At 40.7% G+C, this 24,285-nt stretch overlaps 3 protein-coding genes across 3 annotated transcripts; all 3 read right to left on the bottom strand.

The window, feature by feature from the left end:
• Window positions 1-379: 379 nt before the first annotated feature.
• plk3 (polo-like kinase 3 (Drosophila)) lies at window positions 380-8,956 on the bottom strand. The gene is made up of 15 exons (XM_004542649.4): window positions 8,599-8,956; window positions 7,483-7,590; window positions 7,239-7,355; window positions 6,839-6,968; window positions 6,631-6,718; window positions 6,028-6,123; window positions 5,629-5,824; window positions 5,281-5,407; window positions 5,027-5,142; window positions 3,769-3,889; window positions 3,577-3,660; window positions 3,094-3,256; window positions 2,800-2,929; window positions 2,527-2,637; window positions 380-2,412 (listed from the first exon to the last, which is right to left on the bottom strand). Exons 1-15 carry the CDS (start codon window positions 8,815-8,817, stop codon window positions 2,215-2,217), a joined length of 2,004 nt encoding a protein of 667 aa, XP_004542706.2. The 5' UTR covers window positions 8,818-8,956; the 3' UTR covers window positions 380-2,214.
• Window positions 8,957-10,917: 1,961 nt separating this feature from the next.
• cacybp (calcyclin binding protein) lies at window positions 10,918-14,923 on the bottom strand. The gene is made up of 6 exons (XM_004542650.5): window positions 14,765-14,923; window positions 13,659-13,869; window positions 13,430-13,526; window positions 13,239-13,338; window positions 12,155-12,249; window positions 10,918-11,982 (listed from the first exon to the last, which is right to left on the bottom strand). The coding sequence occupies exons 1-6, from the start codon at window positions 14,780-14,782 to the stop codon at window positions 11,820-11,822; spliced, it is 684 nt and encodes a 227-aa protein (XP_004542707.1). The 5' UTR covers window positions 14,783-14,923; the 3' UTR covers window positions 10,918-11,819.
• A 1,628-nt stretch (window positions 14,924-16,551) lies between these two features.
• mrps14 (mitochondrial ribosomal protein S14) lies at window positions 16,552-18,340 on the bottom strand. Its single transcript, XM_004542652.6, has 3 exons — window positions 18,217-18,340; window positions 17,083-17,247; window positions 16,552-16,927 (listed from the first exon to the last, which is right to left on the bottom strand). The coding sequence occupies exons 1-3, from the start codon at window positions 18,331-18,333 to the stop codon at window positions 16,745-16,747; spliced, it is 465 nt and encodes a 154-aa protein (XP_004542709.3). The 5' UTR covers window positions 18,334-18,340; the 3' UTR covers window positions 16,552-16,744.
• Window positions 18,341-24,285: the final 5,945 nt, after the last annotated feature.

Here is a 24,285-nt window from a genome sequence, read left to right as displayed (position 1 = left end):
TTCGAGCCCCGGCACGGACGGTCTCAGTTGTTGTGTCCTTGGGCAACAACAACTTTTCACCTACCGCCTACTGGTGATGGCCAGAGGGGCCCGATGTGGCAGCCTCGCTTCTGTCAGTCTGCCCCAGGGCAGCTGTGGCTACAACTGTATCTGCCTCCACCAGTGTGTGAATGTGAGAGTGAATGAATAGTGGAATTGTAAAGCGCTTTGAGGGTCTCGAAAAGCGCTATATAAATGTAATCCATTATTATTAAAGGTGTGCGTTTGGTAATGACTGCTACATGAGTCATTCGTTAAAAATGCCATTCGTTTCAACAAAACCCATACATTTCTCAACTTTAGTGCACTGTCAATATAAAAACGCAACAATAAACTGAAGTCATTTTCAATAAACTTTATTTTTGTCCCATTTTTCCCCCAAAATACATTACAAAAAAAGTGATCGGAATTGAACGTTTACTTGTGTCAAGACCGGAACATTTGCACAATAAATAAAAAACTATGTATAAATAAAAAATAAATAAACACGACATTATGTGCCAAAAAAATAAAGACTCTTCTGAATTGGCAGATGGCTTTCACAATGTTGAGTTTTCTGAAAACACATGTACATAATACTTGCATTCCAGGTCACAGTTTTTAGGATACAACTCTGGGTCAAGAAAGCAATGTAAACCGATCAGGATTACAGTACAGTACAGTACGACAGAGTACAATGTTTTCATTTTTTCCCCCTTAGTAGATATTATTGGAATATATACTTCTAACAGTTGTTCTAAAAGCTTATACCAGGTAGTGAGAGTGTAGTGCTATTGGACTTACTTTTAAACTTGGTGCAAAGTCCAAAAGTAAATCCCACCTGTAAAACCCATCTCAATCTTGTTTGTAGCCAGCTTGACATTCACAAAGGGCTGTTATTGCACTAAACGGGCATCCCTCAGAAAGGCACTTTTACCCCCCTTTCCCCCACCCCATTATCCAACCAACAGTTCAGCTTCCCAGCACGTGTGGAGCGCACATTCACCTACTGTGTGTGAATTTTAAAAAGTTGAATCGTTTTTTTTCCCTTTTTAAAAACAAACAGAAAAGTTGAAATGCTTTTTGGTATCTAGATAAAAGCAAATAAAAAAAAAGCTAACAAGTGGTAAAAGGCTTTATACGCCTGATGAATTTACAGAAGGGAAAAAAAAAAAAAGAAAGTGCAAAATTGTGTTTACTCCTGCAGCCCCAGTAGTTTGTTATGCACCACATCAGTGAAATTTGGTTGCAATTTAAAAGAAAAAAAAAAAATGATGTTGGAGCAGAAGAAGCAATGACTCCCAAACTTAAGCATCACCATCATCAAATAAGGCCAGGCATATTTGTGCATGTGAGGTCAAGATTGTAGTGTGATCCTATAGCTGGCTCTTTCCATTTTTTAAAACAAATTTGAAAACAAGTGTACACCATGGTACCACAAAAAAAAAGAAGAAAAAAAAAAGACAATGAACCAATTGAGGGTTTAGGGGGGGTCTTTCTCTCTAGTCAAACCATACCTCTTCACAAAGCTTCTTTGCTGAAAGATCAGTTGGAGTGCAAGAGAACGGTGTAAAAGACCTTGCTGCTAAAATACTTTTGGAAATCTGAGCATTTCTGCTGCAGGATTATCTCCATTCTGAGCAAAAGGGACAATTTTAGTGTTGAGAAATGTTTAAGATACCATGCCTGGGTGATGGGCTATCAGGGGAGGCTGAAAGCTGTAGGGTTGGCGGATTTGAAAGGCCCAAGACAAGAAGCAGTGCGTTTGAGTGAGGGAGGATAACTGGGTGGGGTTTTTTGTTTTGTTTTTTTTGTCTTTTTTTGTTTTGTAGGAATCTGCCGATGAGGGATCCATCATTTCAGGCCATGTATGAGTCTTTATTTTAGGTATCAATAGCTTCCAGGTGGATACCTTTGAGGCTTAGCTGGATAGGCACAACACCTTGAGGCAGATGCTGCTTTGGGCAACTCCCTGACTGCTTGACATTTATCAAAATCAGTCAGTTTGATAAATCAGCTGCCTAGGCACTAAGCCAGACAAGAATATTGCTCAGAGACGTTGAGCATCCTTTTCATCCGTCACGCATATGAACACATTGCCTTGCTTGGCTATGCCTTGAGAAACTGTATCAACCAGTCAGGTTGCCTCTAAGGCATCTGTCACTCGGGTAGCCTGGGAGGCACTGAGCTGTGCTCTCAGGCATCAGTGTGGTGCTGGAGAAGCTGGACCACATATCTAAGGCGGTGCCGTAGCTCAGATGTGCAGCCCATTTCATTCAACATGCTGAGGAGGTACGTGCACGAGGCACGTTCCCGACTGATATAGGTGAGCAGGTAGGCGTCGTCAGAAGACTTGCACAGGATGATTTTGGTGTGGTCTGTGTAGAAGTTAACCTAAAAAAAAAAAAAAAAGAAAAGAAAAGGAGAATTATAATCCAGCTGCTTTGAAAAAGTAGTTATGTAGACTCAGTGTCCCATGACTGGTTTTATTAATTTAATTATACAAACCTGTAGAGTATCATTATTGAAGAGCATGACAAGAGCATGGTCAGTCTTCACCCACTGGAGGAGCAGAGGAGGAGGAGCTGAGACATGTTCCTGACAATGCAGATCTCCACCCTGAGGAGGACAGAAATTATTTAGTTTCATTTGCATGAGGTCATAATCTCTTCAAGTGCCCTTTAACAGGTTTATGAAGGCACAAATCCTGGCTTACAGTTGTCATTAAATGCAAGTCAGTCACTCTAAGTAATGGCTGAAAACTAATAGGTGCTTTCCTACCTCCATTAGGTTCTCCTCCATGTAGTTAGCCATTAGTTCAACTATTTGTTTCTGGTTGCGCAGCTGCTCAGGTAGAGAGTTTGAAGGGAAGCTGAAGTGTTTGTTGTTGGTCAAGCAGTAGTGGACAGTCCTGTTTGGAAGAAGGGGGGGGGAAAGTTTAAAAAAAATTGGAAGATGAACTTGACATCTTTTCCATTTACACCATTGAGCCTAGTCACTAAGCAACTGACAATAAGCTCTAAGCACTGTAAATGTTGACATGACATCTTAATCAGTTGATTTTAAAGTACTTACTTGCGCTGGTCACAAAGACTGAGATGTGTTCCCTCATTGAAGAGCACGCCTACGTTTTGGTTTGAGAGCTGGTAGCCAAAGCCATACTTGTTGGAGTAGTCAACCCATTTAGTCACCCACAGGAAGGACTGCGGACTGGACAGGCAGGGTGGATTCCTATTGGCTGAAGAAAAAGATAAATAAAAATAAATAAATAAATAAATATGAGGATTAGTGAAATAATCTTAATTCAAAAAGTCAAAACATTATGTTTCTCTTAACACATATGGTGTGTCTCAAATAAGCAGAATGAGTCAGCAGAAATTCTGAGGATTCAAGGAAAATATCCAGCTAGTTAAATTTAATGATTCTGTTGCATTTTGTAATTGCGGCAAACAGCAGAAGGACATTTTGCTTGATTTTATTCCTCTTTGGTCCACTCAAGTAATCCCACAAGGACAACAAAAAATAATGGCTGAGCTACAATCTTATGCATAAACATACCTGCAGGCATGGTGGCCAGGCAGTTTGTGAGAACTTTCAGGGCAGAGTCGGCAACAGCTGCAGGGGTCAGCACATCCTCACACGCTGAAGGGAAAAACCAACCAAAACGAGCAAAAATTAGAAACCCTGATTGCAATCAGCCACCACAACAAACACCAAATGTGTGTTCATAAATAACAAACAGAAACTTACGTTCAGTGCTGCTGGCCATGGTGCCCTTAAAAGACCGGGAAATGGACTTTCTGGATTCCTCCTCAGCAGGAGTCTGCTCCAGAGGCACAGAGCTCACCAGCTGACCGGTGGGAGACGTCACCTGAGCAACAACGAAACATGCGATTAGCACATGATGAGTAAGAGCAACAAAGTGAAAGAGCAGTGTGTCACATGCCCGAAAGGGTAACCAGAGATAAAGGGAATGAGCTCCTTTAATCCTTGCATGCACACTTTTGCTGTGTCAGCGCTGAAGCTCATTTATTCAATTTCTGCAACACCTTAGACTAAATGCAGTGCGTCTCGTTGCCACTGCAAGGCGGGGGAACTACTTTCAGCTGCACGGTTTCCCTTTGTACACGTTGCAAGCATGCTGCAAGCTTGACACGTAGTTTCTAATGTCACGTTACCACAAGTGGTGCGCGAGTAGGTTTGTTTTTTCCCGCCGCAAACAGACAAACATGAAAACAAGCTAAAATGAGCACTACTTTCAGAGTACACTTGTACAAATCTATATTCATCTGCGCTTATTAATGACAATCTGGTTCCTCAGGACAGGCTTCTTAAGACAGACAAAGGAAGAGTCACGCATGACAGCAAAAACTGTAGCTCCTTTTTGGCTCTATAAATAAACTAGACGAGCCTGATTGGGGATCGGCCAACTGAGCATCCTGCAATTGTGGCATATACTCTAGGTTCTGTTCAGTCTTTTTAAAACAAATACGTCATGTCGTTACTGAGCAGAGAACATTTACCCCCCCCCCACCCCTAAGTGTGCAGTAACAGCTTCTTCAGATTCTTCTGATAACAAAGTACCCAAACAAACACCCAGATGAGCTTACTAGAGCTTATCAAGTTTCAAAAGCTACCACCAACAGACTGCTACATTTCTTCTGGTCTGAACTAGTTTTTTTGTCATGCATCTTACATTATTCTGAAGAAAAACAAATTTAAAACAACGCATCTTTAAAAATTAAGACATCTTTTCCACCCCATTTCTTTAACAGTTCCTTTTTCTAGGGCACTTTTACTATTTAAATGAGCATGCTAATGGAAAGCAATTCTCAAATGTAATGGAGGCTGTATGCTATTAAAATATGCATTTTGTGTTTTCTCCAAGCCTTTAGAACGGGTGTAATTGCATGTGAACTGTGTGCATAACTGGCTGGAATTACCCAAATTAAGGTAAACCAGGTCAAAAGTTTCTCACAGAGGAAAGAGAGAGAGAGAAAAAAAGTACCTCGTTGTTTCCCACTGTTTTGTAGCTGATCTGCCGGTTGATGGAACATTTAACGATGCCCGACACCAGCTTGGAAATATCCTTGTCCTCTTTGTCCTCGCATGGAATTTTTTCCACTGTGAAAACACGACACACTGTAGTCACAACAAATATGTTTAAAGGCAGGACTGTTTAAATAAATACAGCAGCTCTTGGATATTCTTAAAACTAAATCTGAAAAACTAACCCCCCCATCGCTCGTGCTGCTTGCTCACCTTTTGCTTTCTTCTTTCCAAATAGGCTTTTGGCCATTTTAGTGAAGAATTTCTTGGCAGGGCTGGGAGGGTGTAGCTCTGGCACCATTGTACAGCTGCTGGGGGGAAGTTTGTCAGGAGTGAAACCCTGAGAAAGAGGCAAAGGTGATGCATTAAAAAAGAAACAAAAAAAAAAAAAAAAAAAAAAAAAAAAGAGTGAGAAAAAGTGAAGAGGTTGGAGCGTGCCCACTCTGTTCTCAGTTGAGATAACAGATCAAGCACTGACATTTTCACACTCCTTCACCTCGAGAAAAAAATGTCACAACTGTTTCGTAACACTGGCAAGAAATTTCCCGAAGGTCAACATACTTTGAAGAATTCGTGGTTGAGGATCTGATCCAGCGTGAGTCTGTCACTGGGATTCTTCTGCAGGATGCCTGAGATGAGTTTCTGAGCAGCAGGGGAAAGCGTGGAGGGCAGGTTGTAGCGAACTTCTTTAATACACTTGTACGTCTCTTTCAAGTCGAGCGTCTCAAAAGGAGGGTTTCCACACATCAGTGTGTACCTGTGAGAGAGCAATCAAGGCAACAGTGAGTCAGCTCAAAAACAAGAGTGAGTGATTTAGAGAAGAAAAAAAAAAAAAAAAAAAAAAAGTCCCCACTTTCCCGACCGACTGAGACGAAGTGACGCCAAGGTCAAAATCCCCCCAACACACTCTCTATGAAACCGGGATAGTTCTTATAATCATCTTAAAGTAAAAAGACTCACATGACACATCCGAGGGACCACACGTCAGACTCTGTGCCGTGGCCCTGTCTGTTGAGCACCTCAGGAGCCAAGTAATTGGGAGTCCCACAGATTGTTCTAAGAAAAACAAAACAAGAACCATATATGGGTAAGATGTAATGCTTCAAACATTTAAAACTGGTTTGGTTTCAACATCAGGCATACAGGTAATGTTTGAAATATTTTTTCTGTCACTCTCAGTCTTCTGGTATTCCACAGGAAGCTGTCTAACAGGAATTGAAACTGTGCTCTAAGCGGTACTTTCAACTGTCAGTTGGAAACCGGTTTAGTTAGGTACTTGCAGGAGGAAAGTTGTGGGAGGAAGATTATGCTTAGTAACTGATGTAATGGTTTAGGTTGAGGGTGCTTGTGCTAAAATAGGGCATTAAAAGTCAGATTTTTAAAAGATACATCTGAGATGGGGCTAAAAATACTCATAAAAAAATTAAAAAAAAAGGTACTATGGAGAGACCTTCGAGAGCTTCGTTTCATTATAACAATCATCATTACAGTCGCATGATCTATGGGCCCCAATAAGCTCATTGGTATCCTCCAGCAGATAAACATTTTAAGCAATTAACTTACTTTTTTCTTTGTTCAACTGTCTCCAGCTTGGCAGCGAGGCCAAAGTCTCCCAGCCGCAACTCCATGTTCTCATTGATGAAAAAGTTCCCTGAAAGAGACAAAAGCATTTGTCTGGTCAGCATTCCACAGATGACACGCATGCTCGTCCAAAGTCACAGATTCCTGGGATGCTTTGTGTATGCGTTAAGCCGCATTTTCAGTCATGTACCTAGTTTGAGATCCCTGTGCAGGATTCCTCTGCTGTGGAGGTACTTGAGGCCGGATATGATCTGTCTGAGGTAATAGCGCACTTCAGGCTCTGTGAGTGTGTGTCTCGCCTTCCAAATGTGTGCCAGGGACTGCAGAGAGAGCAATGAGTGAACCGTCAACCCTGCATCAGTGAGTGGGACTGTACAAACACTGCTAGCACACATGCATCCCTGCAGCTGCATAAAAGAAATCTTTTTTTTTTTTTTTTTTTTAACATTCACTAGGAAAACAGTAAAAATCTGCCAAGACCCCTTTTGAATATAGCGTGCAAAGCAGCACTGTAGGGTAATACAAGAAATACTGTTAGTGCAAGCAGAACACAAAGCAGCGCAGACTGTTCTAGAGTTCTGAAGTCTCACCTTCCGACTGCACAGCTCGAGGAAGATGTAGATGTTTTCTTGGTCCTCGAAATAGTGGGAGAATTTCACCACATGCTTGTGTGACAGCGTTCTGTGCAGCTCGATCTCGTTCGTAATCTGTCAACATATGACAACTCATCAATCGGTGAAGACGTTTCAATGTCCCAAAAGAAAAAACAACAACCCAGACATTGATTTCCAGTTATGCAAGACACGGGAGACACAAAGATTGGTGATCGTGTACCTTGTCTCTCTGGTGTGGTTTGGACACCCTGCTCTGTGGGATCACCTTCACTGCATACATTTTGTTGTTGGACAGGTCTGTCATCTCATAGCATCGAGCAAAGCCGCCCTTTGGGGGGAAACAAACAGAATGATCAATTTACACAAGCAGCAGGTTTAAAACCCACACACTCAGTCTCAAGGCAAGTCTGACCTGAGGAAAGGTAGCGATGCAGTCAAAACAATTTCAGGAACAATAATCGAGGTAAGATTAAAGACATAAAAATGATTGTCATGACCATAAAACGATCCATCTGATGCCTCAGGCATCTTTTATTGGCTTGTATGCGCAGATATGATGAAAAACATCATCCCCCAGATGCGTTTACTGCCGCTTATACAGACATTTTTTTCCCCTTCTCTCCAGGATGTGATCAAGACTACACATGCTCGGGTACATGAAGGATGAGGCAGCCTGAGCTGCTGCATTCATTAACCGTGAAACTGGCGGAGACGTTTCTAGCTCTGCGGCAGGCAGAGGAAGGAAAAAAAAAACTGGCTGCAGCACATCGATACGACCAGCAACACGTTGATAAACTCGCTTCCATAGACACTGTTTCAAAAAGCGATGCTGATGCATCATCATCATCATCATGAGGGGCAGAAATTATGCTGTGGTCAGACAAGCGTGTCTTTGGTTTAACGGCAGGCCATTAAAATACGAGAGGGGGCTGTAAACGTTCATCATCGGTGGAGATTTTTTTTTAATTATTTATTTTTTATGGCTAAGCATGTGTGCGCACCGGAGCTGGGCACACCTTGCGTCTGATTCATTCAGCACTGACGAGAACAGCAAGGAGGAGAACGGGGGGGGGGGGTATTGGTCACATCCACCACGAGGTCATTCTCTATTCCCGCATCACATCACAAGCACACCTGGAACATGGCTCATAGTGATTTTAAACAGAAAGAGAAAACAAAAGAGGAAAGTGGGGGGGAAATAAAACCAGCCCCAAACTGCGGCTAATTAATTCAGATTCTAGATCCATCTGCCTCCTCAGTCAAAACCGACGCAGCGACGCACAGACACATGGAAAAGGAGAAAAGGGGCGAAGAAAAATGTATGAAATGCGCGTACCTTTCCCAAAAGCTTCCCTTTAATGTAGGACCTCCCCGTCTTGAGATCCGTCACAACCTGAGCCAGCTCCGGTTTGGGTTGATCGTGTTTATTCCTGCTGTTTTTCGCCGGGGCAGAAGTCTGTTGGGGTCCACCACGCTCCGGAGCAGGCTTAAATAAATCCGCATTCATGGTGTGGCACGAAATCCGCTGAGCCGCGGTGAAACAGCCGGTACTCATTTATCACAGCGGAATAAACGATCGACTCGTACGTGTCTCCGTCTCGCTTAAATATTTCTTCTTTTTTCCCGTAAAAGTGCCAAGTGCGTCTTCACGGTACGTCCGTCTCTTTCAATTTTATCCAACTGGTGTGGACGAAAGGCGAACCCTGACTATATAGTGGCACCGACGTCACGGAGTCGTGGGCGGTGCACTGGTGGAGAAACTCCAGATGATTTGCTCAGACAGAAACTCAATCAAAAATTGATGTGGATTTTTTGAGAGGAAATATGAATGAAAGAGCTGATAAAAAAAAGAGTCGCTTGGTTTTGGCTCAAGTCTCTGAGACTGCTGGGAGGCCAGTGACCCGGACAGTGTTTTAACCCTTTATATACAAAAAGCCACTTTATGAAAAGAGTTAAGTAAGCATGTAAGGAGAAAAGAAAGTTTTTAGACTTTTGTAATTTAAAGGAGACTTTGTTAAGAAGAACAAGACTTAAACGCAGGAAAAACCTTTTACTAGGAAAGTATTTCATTAGATATAAGATGGGGCTGGAACATATCATTTCCATTCTGCAAATAAATGTATGAATCAGTTGTTAGGGCTCCACAGATTATATATATTATATGTGACCATATTCTTACAAAGAAAAAAAAGTGTTATTCTACTAAAAAAAAAATCCAAAACTTTCAAGGCTCCCACAGTAAAATCCTGGCTTAGATTTCCCTTGTGTGCAGTCCCCCCGGAGAAAGTCCTGAATACGGCTGCCACCTGGTGGTCAAAACGTGAAGCTCTCAAGCTCAGGTCTGAGAGGACTTGAATGTGCAGTATAAATGACTTATGAAAAATATTTCTCTAGTGACACAGTAGTGGTCAGTTATAAAGCTAATGTGCTTTCTTATTTTTTAAAAAGGTAAAAGAAACTAAAGAAAAGAAAAGCCTGCTCTAACAGCATTTGCACTCAGCTTTGCAAAGTGGCCTTCGCCCTTAATATTTGGCAGTTTTGTCCAGTGTTGACTGTGCAAATACAGTAATAAAGACCTGGAATAAAAAGTGGGCCTACTATTAATTCCAATTCTGGACCATAGCTGTTGGTGAAGGCCTGAAGAAAGCCTGATGCCTGATAGAGAGGTCACCCTCTGTTTGGTGCTCTTTATTTTGACCATGATGGGCCTCAAGGACAGCCCAGCAGCTTCTTCATAATGTTGATACTGTGCATCTTTATCTGGAGAGTAGATGAGACACCCGAGGGAGTAACGCAACTCTGTGACACTAGAATTTCAGAATGGCTTGACCATGCTTACGGTAATATCACCACACCTTGCTAGTAAAGGCTTGGACCCCCTTTGCCTTCAGAATGGTCTTAATTCTTCATGGCACAGATTCAACAAGGTGCTGGAAACATTCTTCAGATATAAATGTCCTGATCCACCAGATCTCAAAGGTGCTTTAGACTGTGGATTCCATTGGAGATATGGTGCATTATCCTGTAGGAATCAGCCCTTGGAAGACGTGTCCACTGGGTCATAAAAGGATGCACAATAGGAGGCAATCTGTTATCCATTTTTGGTGAGTCGGTGTGAGCTGTAGCTACACCTTCCTGTTCTTAGCGAAAAGGAGCAGCAGTAAGTGTGGTCTTCTGCTGCTGCTTCAAAGACGGCCGTTCACAGACGCTTTTCTGCCTCGATCATAATATTTTAAAATTATTGTCACCTCAAACACCATACCATGTCAAAAGTCACTTTAATCACCTTTCTTCCCTGTTCTGATGCTTAGTTTGAACTTCAGCAGGTGGTCTTGACCCGATGCCTACATATCTGAATGGAGATGCTGCCAAACAAGTGGGTAATTAGATATGCACGTTATCGAGCAGTTAATAACCATGCATTTAATAGTGGCCAGTATATGCATATTTTACACAACCCATCCATGTCTCCAGGACAATTACTTCTGCATGAGGCAAATCACATCTTGTAATTTCATAACACATCTAAGATACGACTCCGTGAAATATTAACTGAGAAGGCTAGCTGAAAACGTCAGGCAGTGGATATAAATGGCAATAAAATGCTTAATAACTTTTAAATCTAATTTTAAGCTTGAAAGACAGATGGAAAAACTGAGTTCAACAGCTGTATTTATGAGAGCAGAGAACAACCAGCAACAGTGAAAACATACATTTTTCACAATGTCGGAAAAAAAATCTGCAAAAATCAGTCACATCAAGTATTTCAGAATATGTAACTTAAAAAAAGGATTGTGGAAAATGTAGTTTTAAACATACCTGCATGCAGTACAGTATTACACTAGGCTGACACAAGATAGTTTACTGTCTTTGTATGCTACGTGACTTATTTGTGGATTTACAAAATCATACAGCTGATGTAAAGATTAAAAAAAAGAAAGAAAACTATCCTCAGGTTTACTTCATAAGTAAGAGAACTTTGGCAAATTTATAGCTGACAAAAAAGAAAGAAAGAAAAGAAATATTTGCCAAGTTAATCTGTACTGATTTTCAACTACCATGGAAAATGAACAATTACATTTACCCTGGTCCAATTTAAACCACAACAAGACATTTTATTGAAACAAGCCAGGACAACAAAAACAGCTGTGAAATGACTGAGCAGTGGTCCTTTAACTCTTTAAGTGCGACTTCACAAAACACATAGGGGAATGTATGTAAGTGGGGAAGCAGACAACATTTTCCCTGCTTTCTACCCACAGGTTGGACTCTTAACGTCAGCTGTGATGAAATGTGTGCGTTCTTGCAGTCTTCAGGTCATCACGTGATGGACTCCATCCTTTTGCTTGAGTGACAGATGAGTTGTAGCCCATCACTAAGAACACCAGCAGCCTGGTTTTCAAAGCAGGGCCAAATTGAGGCCATCCCGAGCTTAGACATTACTTTAGACAAATTATTTATGAGCGGTGTATGTAGACTTTACTTTGAATAATTAAGTCATGCCTGCTTCAACCTTTGGAGCTCTCATTTGGTCCTGCTGTGGAAAAGTGGCAATATTTAATAGTCCATCATCTCCTCTCCTCTTAATTTCTTTTCTTGGGACTCTGTCCAAGCTTTGTTGATTGTTCTCTTCATCTCGTCGTCTCCCTCTGCATAAATCTTTTTCAACACATTCATCAGGCCCTCGCCGGGGTCAGCATTATCGTCAAGGCTGGGTTTTCTGTAGAAAGGCGGCAGGAAAATACTTTAATGGTGCAAATAATTCTTTGGATTGCTCTCATGTAGTATGTGTGCACCCAATCACTGCACTGCAATCACAGTGGCTTGAGACACAGCACTGTTGCTGCACTTTATTTCACAAACTAAAATCAATAAGCACATTTCTAACTCACTCTTTCTCTTTAGACTGCTTTTCCACCGCCGTTAGACAGTCCCACTTCTTTGTTGACTGCTTCTTGCACATGACCAAGACCATGTCTGTTTTTATCTGTTGCAGAGAGCAAAAGACAGTTTCAGAGTGTGGACAACAGACTGGCAGCTCAAATCAAAGACGAAAAGTGACAGGAACACTGACACTGCATTTAACAAGGTTTACGTATAATCACAATAGCCACCTTAATAAGTTAATGCAGTATATTTAAACTCATTGCTACAAGCTTAAAAATAGGGTGTCTGCTGCCCCCTAGTGGCCACACATAATTTTGTTTTAACTTTAAATGTTTTACTTTATTTGGCTTTTCATTGATGCTTACTTTTCTCTGACAAACAGGTCAATCACTAAGAATCACTACTCCAGTTTTTCTCTGCAAAATGACTAATATTTCCTGAAATCTTAAAATAAATACAAATAAATGCATCTATTTAAAATGATGCACAAGGTACCTTTTCACCTGCTTTCTTAGCTATATTGATGCGTACATGATTTTATTTTTTTTCCCCATTACTCTTCATCAAGCAGCAAGCTTACATTACAACCATCTAACATTTTTCTCTGGTTTAAAAGAGATTTAGTGTGATGGCTGCAGGAGGTAACATGGCTTAGAACTGTTGCAGAATATGCAAAGGCAATCTTAAAAAATAAAAACTTTGATTTGTCCTGCCACAGAGCTTTTGAGTAGCACGGAGTGGCTGCCTGTCAAGCATTACCCTCTTGACAGACAGCAGAGGAAACCTGCATTATGCACAGCTTCATGCAAACTGATGTTTTAGCTGTGAGAGAAGGAGAGAGAGAAGAAGTATATACTGCAAGTATTTGGTCGATTACTGGCCTGCAATATCAGAGACCTACACAGTTTTGTGAAATATGGGGATAGTCTGCTGAGAGAGATTGCAACACTGCTTCCTAAAGCACACCCACTCATCTAAGATGACAAAGACTTTTGACCCAAAGCCAGCAACCGATTTCTGAAATACAAACATCTCATGGCCGCTGGGCTGAGGAGAAGAAGCTGAGTAAGCAGCAGATGATTTGTTTACCTTTTTGTAGCTGTCCTGTTCATTGATTGGATACAACAAGTTCAGAACTGTCATTTCGTGGTTTTTGCCATCTAGATCCTTCACCAGCACAGAAAATGACCTGCAACACAGACAAGGGGCAAATTCACGTGCACTGATAAGGGAACAGGAATGTATAAACAAACTGAACACTATGCTGATTATCAACTCACCGTTCTGTAAATTTGACCTCCACATTTTCTGCTGATATTTTGTGCACATCTTTCAATGCCAGATAAATTTTGACAAACTTATCTGACTGGTCCCATGCTGCAGAAAAGATGATACACATGTGAACAATTTTGAAATACTGTTTTTTCCCCTCCCCAGCTCTTGAACGCATCTTAACCGCTTGGTTTTCTCAGTAATGTTTGATAGTGCTACTCGATAACTGCCCCATACCATAGCTGGTAATCTTGACAGTGTATGCTGCCTTAGTGGCTGCAGATGGGTCTGCCTCCTTCCTAGCCTGTTGTTCTTTTTGTTGTCGTTTAGCTGCGAGCTCCTTCTCCACCTTTTTCTGCTCCTGTTTAAGTAGATCCTGAACTCTTTTCCTCTCTGCCTTCTCCAAGAGGGACCCCAGCTCCTGCAAGTCTTCCTCCAACTGTTTAATCTGTATGAGGGGAACAATACAATCACTGAGACATGCACATCCACTAATAGAGCAGTGCTGTCGGTTTGAATCCATCTACCAAACATTTGTTTAATTAAAAAAACAAAAACAAAACTATATAAGTAAATAAATGTGCAAAAACTAACATTTCATTTCTAAATAAAAATTTCTATTGTAACTTAATAGTAAGAACAAAGTGCCTTCTACAATAATTATATAGTCACTAACCCATTTCCCACAATCAACTCTCGAAGTCATATTACTTTATTTAAATGTAGTCTAACCTAACTCACAACACACGTTGGAACTATGCATTTGTCTGCGATTTATCTGGCATCCAAACAGCTTAGAAGCCTGTACATATTACAGTTATTCATGTCTTGAGAGATCCTTTACAGATGTATTGTAATATGTATGTATGTATGTATAATTCAAATGTAAAAGTGCTTAATGATACTGTACATGAGTGGGTCTAGTAACATCTCCAGACAGCTAACAGAGACACCGAGTAACTACCGTACTGATTTGTTTAGCAGCGCAGTAGTTGTTTTACACTGAATGATGTTGCTAGAATGTTCTGGTAGTCCACTAAAAGCTAACAGCTAAGTTGGGCCGCGAGCTACTGGCACCCACCGCCACGCACGACTACCGACTGTAATCGTATTTGCCAGACAGGCGTTTTGTTTTAGTTTACAACTGTAACGTTACCCTGGAGAAAAAAATAATAAATTTTTTTTATCAGGCATCACGCAGCTGCTCGCAACGGGTTGATAGGACTGACGTTAGCAAGCATTGCACTAATTTCACTGTATCTATGTAAATCCAGCTACCGCAGCTAAACCTTAAAAGATGCAGTTTTGCTGAACACTAAACTGAATGAAACGATTCTGCTCACCTGTTCGGTTAAATCCATTCAGGCTTATCAGTATCAGCTACACTATGAAATGCCGTTGCGGTTCTTCTTCACTGCTCTCAGACTACTTTCCAGCGGCGCTTCTTTCCAAAGCTCTTCCGTCTTCTTCATTTGGCAATTTGCAAGGCCGATTACAGGTGTGCTACCGCCACCTACTGTACTGAAGTTTAATCATTGCTAAACAGCAAAGTGTCCTTGTATGTAGAGCATGACATGAATTAAATGAACCGTTTTAAGGTAATTTCAACTTTTTTACTGAACCTTTTAATGTAAAATCAAATGAATGTTACAGTTTGCTGGCTTTCAACAAACTTGCACCACTATAAGAGACACATTCTATTTAATTGCATTATATATACGCACATTGGCCACTCGATCCTTTATCTGCTCATTAATGCAAATAACTAATCATGGCAACAACTCAGTGCATTTAGACAAGCAGATGTGGTGAAGATCAAACTGAGCACAAAAACAGGGAAGAAAGTTGATTTAAGTGACTTTTGTCTGAGTCTACTGGGACTGCTCTGAGCTGATAGGAAGGCAACATTAACTCAAATAGTCACTCATTACAATCATGGTAGAAAAAGCAGAAGCAGCATCTCTGAATGGATAACATAGAGGAAAATTTGTGTTTTGAATGATATAACCTCTATTAAAAACATGAACATAAGTGCACTCACACACACACACAGGTGTACAAGCAGGTACTCACAGACACACACCATCTTGGTTGGCTGCTGCCTCTAAACGTATCATGAATTATTAGTACTGTATGCTGCTTAGCAACATTCACTATTATTTACTGTTACTGATGCTTATGTTGGTTGTTGCTGTGGTTTCCCTACTGTGTTGTCTTCTTTTTCTCTCAGCAGGTGATCACGCAGATTTTCATCATCTTTTCTCTCTCTATCCCTCTTCTCTATTTATCTTTCCCTCTCCTTCTGTTAATTCTCTTCCCAACCTCTCTTTCTTTCTCTTTCCCATCCCCTGGTCCTGTCTGTTCTGATTATAATAACTCAAAATGAAAAATTAATTAATAACAACAACAATAATAATAATAATTATGAAGGTTGAATAAAATATGACAATCAAGTGGACCAGTATAGCAAAAGCCGTAATGGTCTACTTGGGAAAATAAATCTGGTGGGCATTTTTCTTGGCCTTCAGAAAATAATTCTGCTACAGTGCCGGAGAGGACACAAAAAAATTAAATAAAATAAATCTCAGAAAACCAGTTTCTTTTCATACTCCACTGATTTTTTTCCACAACACACAACATATCAAAACAACAGCAGCAGAAAGACATTGAGTGCCACTCGTCACCTAAGAACAGGAAACTGAGGCCACAATTCACACAGGCTCACCAAAATTGGAAGAAGATTGGAAGGAAGATTGTTGCCTGGTCTGATTAATCTCATTTCTGTTGGAACATTTTATGGTAAGACCAGAATGTGGTGCTAACCAGATGAAAGCAAGGATCCATCCTGCTTTGAAGCAAACGTTCCACACGTTTGGTATTTGTTACATCTTAGATACTTTTCAACTACATAAAAGACCAGTTATATATTACATACAGAATAAATGAAAAGAAAGTAAGTGAAAGGAAAATGTGGGCTTTCTTGCCTATGAATTACATCTCATTTTAGGGCAGCCATTACCTTAAAAAATAACTTACTTCTTTTCCTGTGACAGTAGAAGGTGCTAAACTTTTATAAAACTTTTATATTACACATAACATTTTATAATAAACCAAGACACTCACAAAACTGTAATGTACAACAATATTCATTTATTTATCAGTACTCATATCAACTTTCTCATTTTTTATATTAAGAAGGCTAATAAGGAAGCAACAGCACCTTACTGACCAAGGAAAACATAATTTACACAAGTAATCAAATGTAGCTGTCTATTGATAACCACTGAAAAATCTTGTTTTTCAAAATGTCCAGTGAGACCTCATCACCACCTTGCTCTCAGAATCCCAGACATCTGATTGTGGTCAGCTAGATGACGAAAGACAATACGGCTAAGACGCCACCTCCGCTTCACTCCTCGTGGTCGGGAAGTCATCACACACCTGTTACGTATCCTCACAGGGCAGCTGTCTCTGGGTAGTGCTGAAATCTCTTTGTCTGCTATCTCCTGCAAAAAAAATGAATAAATAAGTAAACAGACATTAGTACTTCACTCTGTACTAATGTCTTTTCAAGGATTCATTCTGTAACAGTTCAATCATTACCATTGCTGAGTTATTTATTAATACACATATGACTTAGACGTCCTTCTTCAGTGTATACCTGAAGCTCTTTGGGTAGGATGGTGTTCTTCCTCAGTGAGTTAATTCGTAACCTCTCATCAGCATAGTCAAAGGCCATCTGCCTCCTCTTGACATCCCTCAGCATCCTCCAGTCAACATAGTAACTTCTCACCTGCTCCACCGCCCCCCAGCAGCTCCTCAATGCCTGCAAACAGTGCTCCTTCAGTTAGTGAACAAGTATTTAGTCTGCCTCTGTACTCAATTACACACACTGTAGCTCTAACTGTCTGAACCACCTTTAGGCCCTAACAATTTTCAGACAAGCCAGAGCAGTCTAAATCAAAAGCTGATTATTTCGGCTCATCTGCACTGCCGTGTGCCATTTGGACAAGCTTTCACTTGAAAATACAGCATCTGACCTGATGTTAGCAGTTTCAGTTCTATGACAGAAATCAAGTTTGCCCGAATTAGAGCATCAGGTGCCCAAGACAACAGACACACAGATGTGAGCCAAAAAATAAATGAAACCTCCTTCGTACGCTTCCGAAATAACAGAGGGGGAGAGACCCTGGTGATTCGGACATAAAACTATTACATGCAACTTCTGATGATCCATTGAAAACTTGCCTTCCTATGACGCTTGCATATTCCACACAGATCGTGTTAACAAAAGGCTCACTTTGCAGGTTCAAGTAAAACTAAACAGGGAATAATTTTATCCATATAACGAGCGCTCAGCTGTAAAAGAAATCGGTTGCTCTTGAGGGATAACGGGCCACAATTAATGCTAACAAAGTCATCATTTTATTCAGCTTAAATATCTTGCTTTCAAGATCATTAGAAGCCATAGCCATAGCAGTAAAAAGAAGTTAATCACTCAACCTTTCTTGCTAGAACAAGCACGGGAACTGAGCATATACTACCTGTCCTCTTATAATTTTCATGTATTATAAGAGGACATGTATCATGTCCTGTTAAACCCTTCAAAGAACCATACTGAGCCAGGTTTGACACATAGCAGGCTTAGTAGCCGCGAAGCTAACGTCAGAACGCTAGTTACATCAATAAAACAGCCAATGTTACATTTATCGACCGAAAGTCAGAGATAATAGATTGAGTCTGAATGAAAACACAACCTCAGCTAATACATGCAAGATTACCGTAAATGCTTTACCTGTTTTGGGACGCAGACGGTGGAATAAAGGGCATTTAACCCCAAACATGTTAGTCTGTTAACCGCCATATTGGATTTGACTTGCGCGAAACCACCGGAGGTTGAAAGAAAAAACATTCAACTTTACCGCCACCTATCGACCTGGAGTGTGACCAGATAAAATGAGACGTACAGTGTCTAAAAAAATGTCAAATTTATGAGCGAAAACGCGACACATTTACAAGTAAAGCGTGACAAATTTATGAGAAAAAACTCGTAAGAGGGAAAAATAGGAAAATTGTGTCTTTTTTTTCAATCAAAGACAGACTTCGCCTCACTTTTCTATCTTAAACTGCAAGGAAGTTCACATATACTACAAGCTGATTTCTGTTTAAATCGCTATGTGAGTGTTCAGCGATTGTGAGCATTGAAAGATGTATTTTGTTTTTCATGATTTATCTTTGTAGACAGCTTCTACAGACACCTCCCAACCAGTCCCGTTGATAATGGGATTTCAACATTTCTTATGAGTTATTGATCCCAAACATTCTCTTCAACCTAACCATGAACACTTAAGTGATATTGCTCCCTTTCTTTAAAAAAGAAAGAAAAGAAAAATTGTTTGCAAGCTTTTCTCGCATTATTCTTACATTTTTTTGTCTCAAAAATATATTTTTTCTCACTTTTACTCTGTCCACAGTGTAAATCACAGTATAATAAACAAATATTATTCAAATAACTGATGCTCAAGGCAGTTTATTTTGTAAGGTTGAGGTGTCCAACTCCAGTCCTCGAGAGCTACGGCCCTGCAGCTTTTAAACACATCCTTCTTCCTGAATCAAATAAATAGCTTATTATCAGGCCTGAAAACTTGATGGCATGCTGAAGAGGTAATCCAACCATTTGATCCAGCTGTGTTGGAGTAGGGATGCATCTAAAAGCTGCAGGACAGTAGCTCTCGAGGACTGGAGTTGGACATCCCTGCCCTACAGTAACAGAGAGAAAACCCCAACAATTAAGTAACACCCTATGAGTAAGGGCTTGGTGGCAGTAGGGAGGAGAAAAAAACCCTTTTAACTGGAAGAAACCGTGGCACAACCAGGCTCAGGAAGGGGCAGACATCTGCTGTGACCGGCTGGGGGAGGAAGATAGGACAAATGACACTCTGGAGAAGTGAGCCAGAGATGAATGATAACCATTAATTAAATGTAGATTTGTGTATAAACACATATAGAGTGAAAAGAGGTGAGTGAAGAAGAAACACTAAGTGCTAATTATGGTGAAGTTAATATTAGATTTTTGCAGCAGCATTACATTTGTTATTACATTTACTTCATCAGTGCTGAACCTGCTGTGATTAGTTTTGCTTTGAGTCTCAAGTAACTGATAATCCCCTTTGAGAACATGCTGTAACAATCTGAATTTACTTGAATTTTTAGTCACGTGTAGTACCATTTGACCACCAGTAGGTGGCAATGTAGTCCTTTCATGATAAGGTCATACTCTCTCTCTCACCACCCACCATGACCAGGGCCCCTGTTCCAGCTGAATCTAAACCTTGTGTCTTAAATCTTCTGAAGCACAGAGTCATCTCTGCTTCCCCAGCACTTCTAACAATGAAACCCTTGTGTTTTAAGGAAGCACATATATTAAACAGTGTGCTCTTCTTCTTTCAACGTATGTCTCAGCAGGGTGCTGTCTTTAATAGATAAAAAAAAGCATATAAGCAGAATGGGTTACTTTCTTAAACAGTTCCTCAGTACTCTGCAGCCTGGAGGAGATGCGTTTTTGGATAAATATTAACACATGACAAACTCCAGGCAGTGCTTCCTCTATAAAAAGCATTGTTATGAACCAAGCTGGAAAATTGGTATAGGGATCTAAGCACTGACTTAAATAATAAATGACTCAAAAAGTAAGCACATTACTGCTTACAGATAATGGTATTTGTAAACCTGTCACAGCACCAAGCGTATTAATGTACCAAGAAATTACCTTAACTTTTTTTGTAATGGATGTCAAAATATTCGGCTGTCTTTCATTTTCTGGGTTAGCGGGAACAACTCTTTATGAATCACTGTAATTGCAAAATTATATGGTTTGTCAACCAGGAGAAATGTTTTTGAAATTTGCGAAAACACAGCTTTTTCATTTGACAGCACCAGTTTATCATACTTAAACTGCTTTTTGGCTCCGAGTTAGTTTTGGCCCGTAGTTCAAAACTTCCCGACACGGCTGTTCCAAGATCATCATGACGAAGGCAGAATTTTTCTGTCAGTGATTTCTTTTACTTTCCTGAGCAGAGTTGAAAAGGTGACCCGTTGCAATTAGGAATAAACGTTTGTGATGGAGAGAGGAAGTTAAAAATATTCCTTAATCAGTCCTTAAACAATTTGACAAGATAAGAGTAAGGTACTCTTTTAATGATAAAGGGTCATCATTCAAATATAGCACAGGTAATATAAAGTAGTTATAGTTTAGAGAGCTTATGGGGGGCAATGCTGGTCAGTCTCATTCAAAGCAATCGACCTAACATATGAAAACAATGAGAACAGGTGGTGTTACAGATTAACGCATGCAAATCGAACTTTAATTTAAGCTGGCAACATCCTTTGTCATCATTATTTCTCAAGCAGCGAATCTATTCTAAATGACTTGGGACGAACAGCTCTGCAGCTGCACTGACAGAGTAAAGAGTGGGAGGTACTGTGTTGCTGTATAACAGCAGTGTGATAGGGGTCACCGGTGACAAATGTCCAACGTGCCAGCAGATAATTTAAATTAGATCAATGATATAGTGTTTCTTGCCCGCTGGCTTTAGGGAAGTGATGCAATTTCAAGGTGTCTTGCGCTGGTGTCACCCTGGTGCACCAGTGCGCTTTACAGAAGATCCGCAGATCTAAGGTCAGATCACAGCTAAGACTGGGGTAATTTGGACACAAAATCAGGCGATATGAAACTGAGATGTAACTGAGAGAAGTTGCAATTGCTCACCGAGGTGGCCTAATGAGTAAAAATAATGGTGCAGCGGTGAACTCAGTCAACACCCATGACGTGATGTAACCAAGCAGCAGCTCGGATCACGGGTTACACCAGAGGGTTACACAAAAGGCTAAACCACCATCAAAGGGTCTCTATGTACTCAAGATGATGTGGGTGTTGGGCTTGGTTCTGAACTACTCCAAGCAAAACAACATCTTTAAAGTAGCGACGTACTTGCAACAGCTACAGTGGGGCAAAAAAGTATTTAGTCAGCCACCGATTGTGCAAGTTCCCCCACCTAAAATGATGACAGAGGTCAGTAATTTGCACCAGAGGTACACTTCAACTGTGAGAGACAGAATGTGAAAAAAAAATCCATGAATCCACATGGTAGGATTTGTAAAGAATTTATTCGTAAATCAGGGTGGAAAATAAGTATTTGGTCAATAACAAAAATACAACTCAATACTTTGTAACATAACCTTTGTTGGCAATAACAGAGGTCAAACTATAGGTCTTTACCAGGTTTGCACACACAGTAGCTGGTATTTTGGCCCATTCCTCCATGCAGATCTTCTCGAGAGCAGTGATGTTTTGGGGCTGTCGCCGAGCAACACGGACTTTCAACTCCCGCCACAGATTTTCTATGGGGTTGAGGTCTGGAGACTGGCTAGGCCACTCCAGGACTTTCAAATGCTTCTTACGGAGCCACTCCTTTGTTGCCCGGGCGGTGTGTTTTGGATCATTGTCATGTTGGAAGACCCAGCCTCGTTTCATCTTCAAAGTTCTCACTGATGGAAGGAGGTTTTGGCTCAAAATCTCACGATACATGGCCCCATTCATTCTGTCCTTAACACGGATCAGTCGTCCTGTCCCCTTGGCAGAAAAACAGCCCCATAGCATGATGTTTCCACCCCCATGCTTCACAGTAGGTATGGTGTTCTTGGGATGCAACTCAGTATTCTTCTTCCTCCAAACACGACGAGTTGAGTTTATACCAAAAAGTTCTACTTTGGTTTCATCTGACCACATGACATTCTCCCAATCCTCTGCTGTATCATCCATGTGCTCTCTGGCAAACTTCAGACGGGCCTGGACATGCACTGGCTTCAGCAGCGGAACACGTCTGGCACTGCGGGATTTGATTCCCTGCCGTTGTAGTGTGTTACTGATGGTGACCTTTGTTACTTTGGTCCCAGCTCTCTGCAGGTCATTCACCAGGTCCCTCCGTGTGGTTCTGGGATCTTTGCTCACCGTTCTCATGATCATTTTGACCCCACGGGATGAGATCTTGCGTGGAGCCCCAGATCGAGGGAGATTATCAGTGGTCTTGTATGTCTTCCATTTTCTGATGATTGCTCCCACAGTTGATTTTTTCACACCGAGCTGCTTGCCTATTGTAGATTCACTCTTCCCAGTCTGGTGCAGGTCTACAATACTTTTCCTGGTGTCCTTCGAAAGCTCTTTGGTCTTGGCCATGGCGGAGTTTGGAGTCTGACTGTTTGAGGCTGTGGACAGGTGTCTTTTATACAGATGATGAGTTCAAACAGGTGCCATTCATACAGGTAACGAGTGGGGGACAGAAAAGCTTCTTACAGAAGACGTTACAGGTCTGTGAGAGCCAGAGATTTTCCTTGTTTGAGGTGACCAAATACTTATTTTCCACCCTGATTTACGAATAAATTCTTTACAAATCCTACCATGTGAATTCATGGATTTTTTTTTTCACATTCTGTCTCTCACAGTTGAAGTGTACCTCTGGTGCAAATTACTGACCTCTGTCATCATTTTAAGTGGGGGAACTTCCACAATCGGTGGCTGACTAAATACTTTTTTGCCCCACTGTATAATTAATTGCATGCTTTAGCACTACATCTAAAGTCTTTATAAAGTCCTTAAGTTCCAGGGAGACACATTCAAGCCATAGGAAAAGTCTACTAATACATACCAGACAGCCACGAGCAACCAGCTAACCTTCCTGGTATTCATCAAAGATACCTTCTCCTCTAGTGGTTTATGCATTCTTTCATCTAACCCTAAACAAGATGATTAAAACAAACAAGGATCTCTTGGCTGATCAAACATGAGGCTCATTCACTACGTACCACATGCAGATGAAAATGTGACAGGAGTAGTACGTCTGTATATTTTCTGTGTGCGTGTGTTTTTTTACGGTGTGTTTGATTCAGACATAACACGGTTTTCAGGGGATGGTGGAAGTGGCATGTTTGCTGCCAGCATCTCTAAGCTTTCCTACCCAAATATCTGATGTAAAATAGATGCAGAGAAAAACACTCTGGATCCACATCAGATTCCTGGGTAGAAACGACTGTGTCCGCACGTCTGATCAGAATGATATTTCCAAAGCTTGTAGGCAATAAACAAAGTGTCATTTTTCTTCTTACTGGATTGGTTTTCCCACATTTGACCTGTGTCAACATGTCTTGTGAACATTATTCATACACAGCCCGTATAAATAAACTGCACTGCAGCCCTTTGGCAGCTCAAATATTAGACACTAGTTTGAATGCAGTCATATCCAGCAATTCCTTATCATAGCTATTCCTATATCATATATTATTTTTATGTGACCGTGATATGAAATCAAAGATGAATTGCATCCCTCATCTGCTTAAAGATGTGGCCAATTGGAAACATAGTCAGTCAGTCATACTTTTATTCATAATTTAGCTCATTTCAGGTATGTCATGTAAACTGAAAACTGAAATTAATAAACAAATAACTATATTTTATTCTTGGAAAAAAAAAATACACTTAACAGACTGCTTTAGTTCTATTTTATCTATAAAGCTCCACATCACAACAACAGTCGTCTCAAGGCTCCAGCCTGATAGGAAGGCAGCAGTAAGGTAGCAGTTAAATAACCAAGGTATGTAAAAGAACATCTCTGAAGGCACAATAGGTCAAAGCATGAAGCAGATGGGCTACAGCAGCAGAAAACTACACAGGGTACCAATCCTATCATCTAAGAAAGGAAATTTGTCCACAGTTTTCAGCTGGTTTGATGAATCTTGATTTCTGCTTCCACATTTGATATTGTGTAAACAATATCAAAGTATGGATCCGTCCTGGTTTGTATCAACAGTG

The sequence above is a fragment of the Maylandia zebra genome, linkage group LG18 (assembly GCF_041146795.1).
Source record: "Maylandia zebra isolate NMK-2024a linkage group LG18, Mzebra_GT3a, whole genome shotgun sequence".
NCBI classification, from domain to species: domain Eukaryota; kingdom Metazoa; phylum Chordata; class Actinopteri; order Cichliformes; family Cichlidae; genus Maylandia; species Maylandia zebra.
Note: the sequence above shows the minus strand (reverse complement) of the source record. Positions and strands in the feature narration are given on the sequence as shown.

What these genes read in the sequence shown, in the direction of transcription:
- cacybp (XM_004542650.5), bottom strand. An exon ending in GAGGTCAAATTTACAGAACG is followed by an intron (nt 13,339 to 13,429) that starts GTGAGTTGATAA and finishes TCTGTGTTGCAG; the next exon opens with GTCATTTTCTGTGCTGGTGA. An exon ending in AACAGGACAGCTACAAAAAG is followed by an intron (nt 12,250 to 13,238) that starts GTAAACAAATCA and finishes TCTCTGCAACAG; the next exon opens with ATAAAAACAGACATGGTCTT.
- mrps14 (XM_004542652.6), bottom strand. Translation starts at nt 18,333, where the DNA reads ATGTTTTTTCTTTCAACCTCCGGTGGTTTCGCGCAAGTCAAATCCAAT. An exon ending in CCGTCTGCGTCCCAAAACAG is followed by an intron (nt 17,248 to 18,216) that starts GTAAAGCATTTA and finishes CACTGTTTGCAG; the next exon opens with GCATTGAGGAGCTGCTGGGG. An exon ending in TCCTACCCAAAGAGCTTCAG is followed by an intron (nt 16,928 to 17,082) that starts GTATACACTGAA and finishes TTTTTTTTGCAG; the next exon opens with GAGATAGCAGACAAAGAGAT.
- plk3 (XM_004542649.4), bottom strand. Translation starts at nt 8,817, where the DNA reads ATGAGTACCGGCTGTTTCACCGCGGCTCAGCGGATTTCGTGCCACACC. An exon ending in GCACAGGGATCTCAAACTAG is followed by an intron (nt 6,719 to 6,838) that starts GTACATGACTGA and finishes TGTCTCTTTCAG; the next exon opens with GGAACTTTTTCATCAATGAG. An exon ending in ACAGTTGAACAAAGAAAAAA is followed by an intron (nt 6,124 to 6,630) that starts GTAAGTTAATTG and finishes TGTTTTTCTTAG; the next exon opens with AACAATCTGTGGGACTCCCA.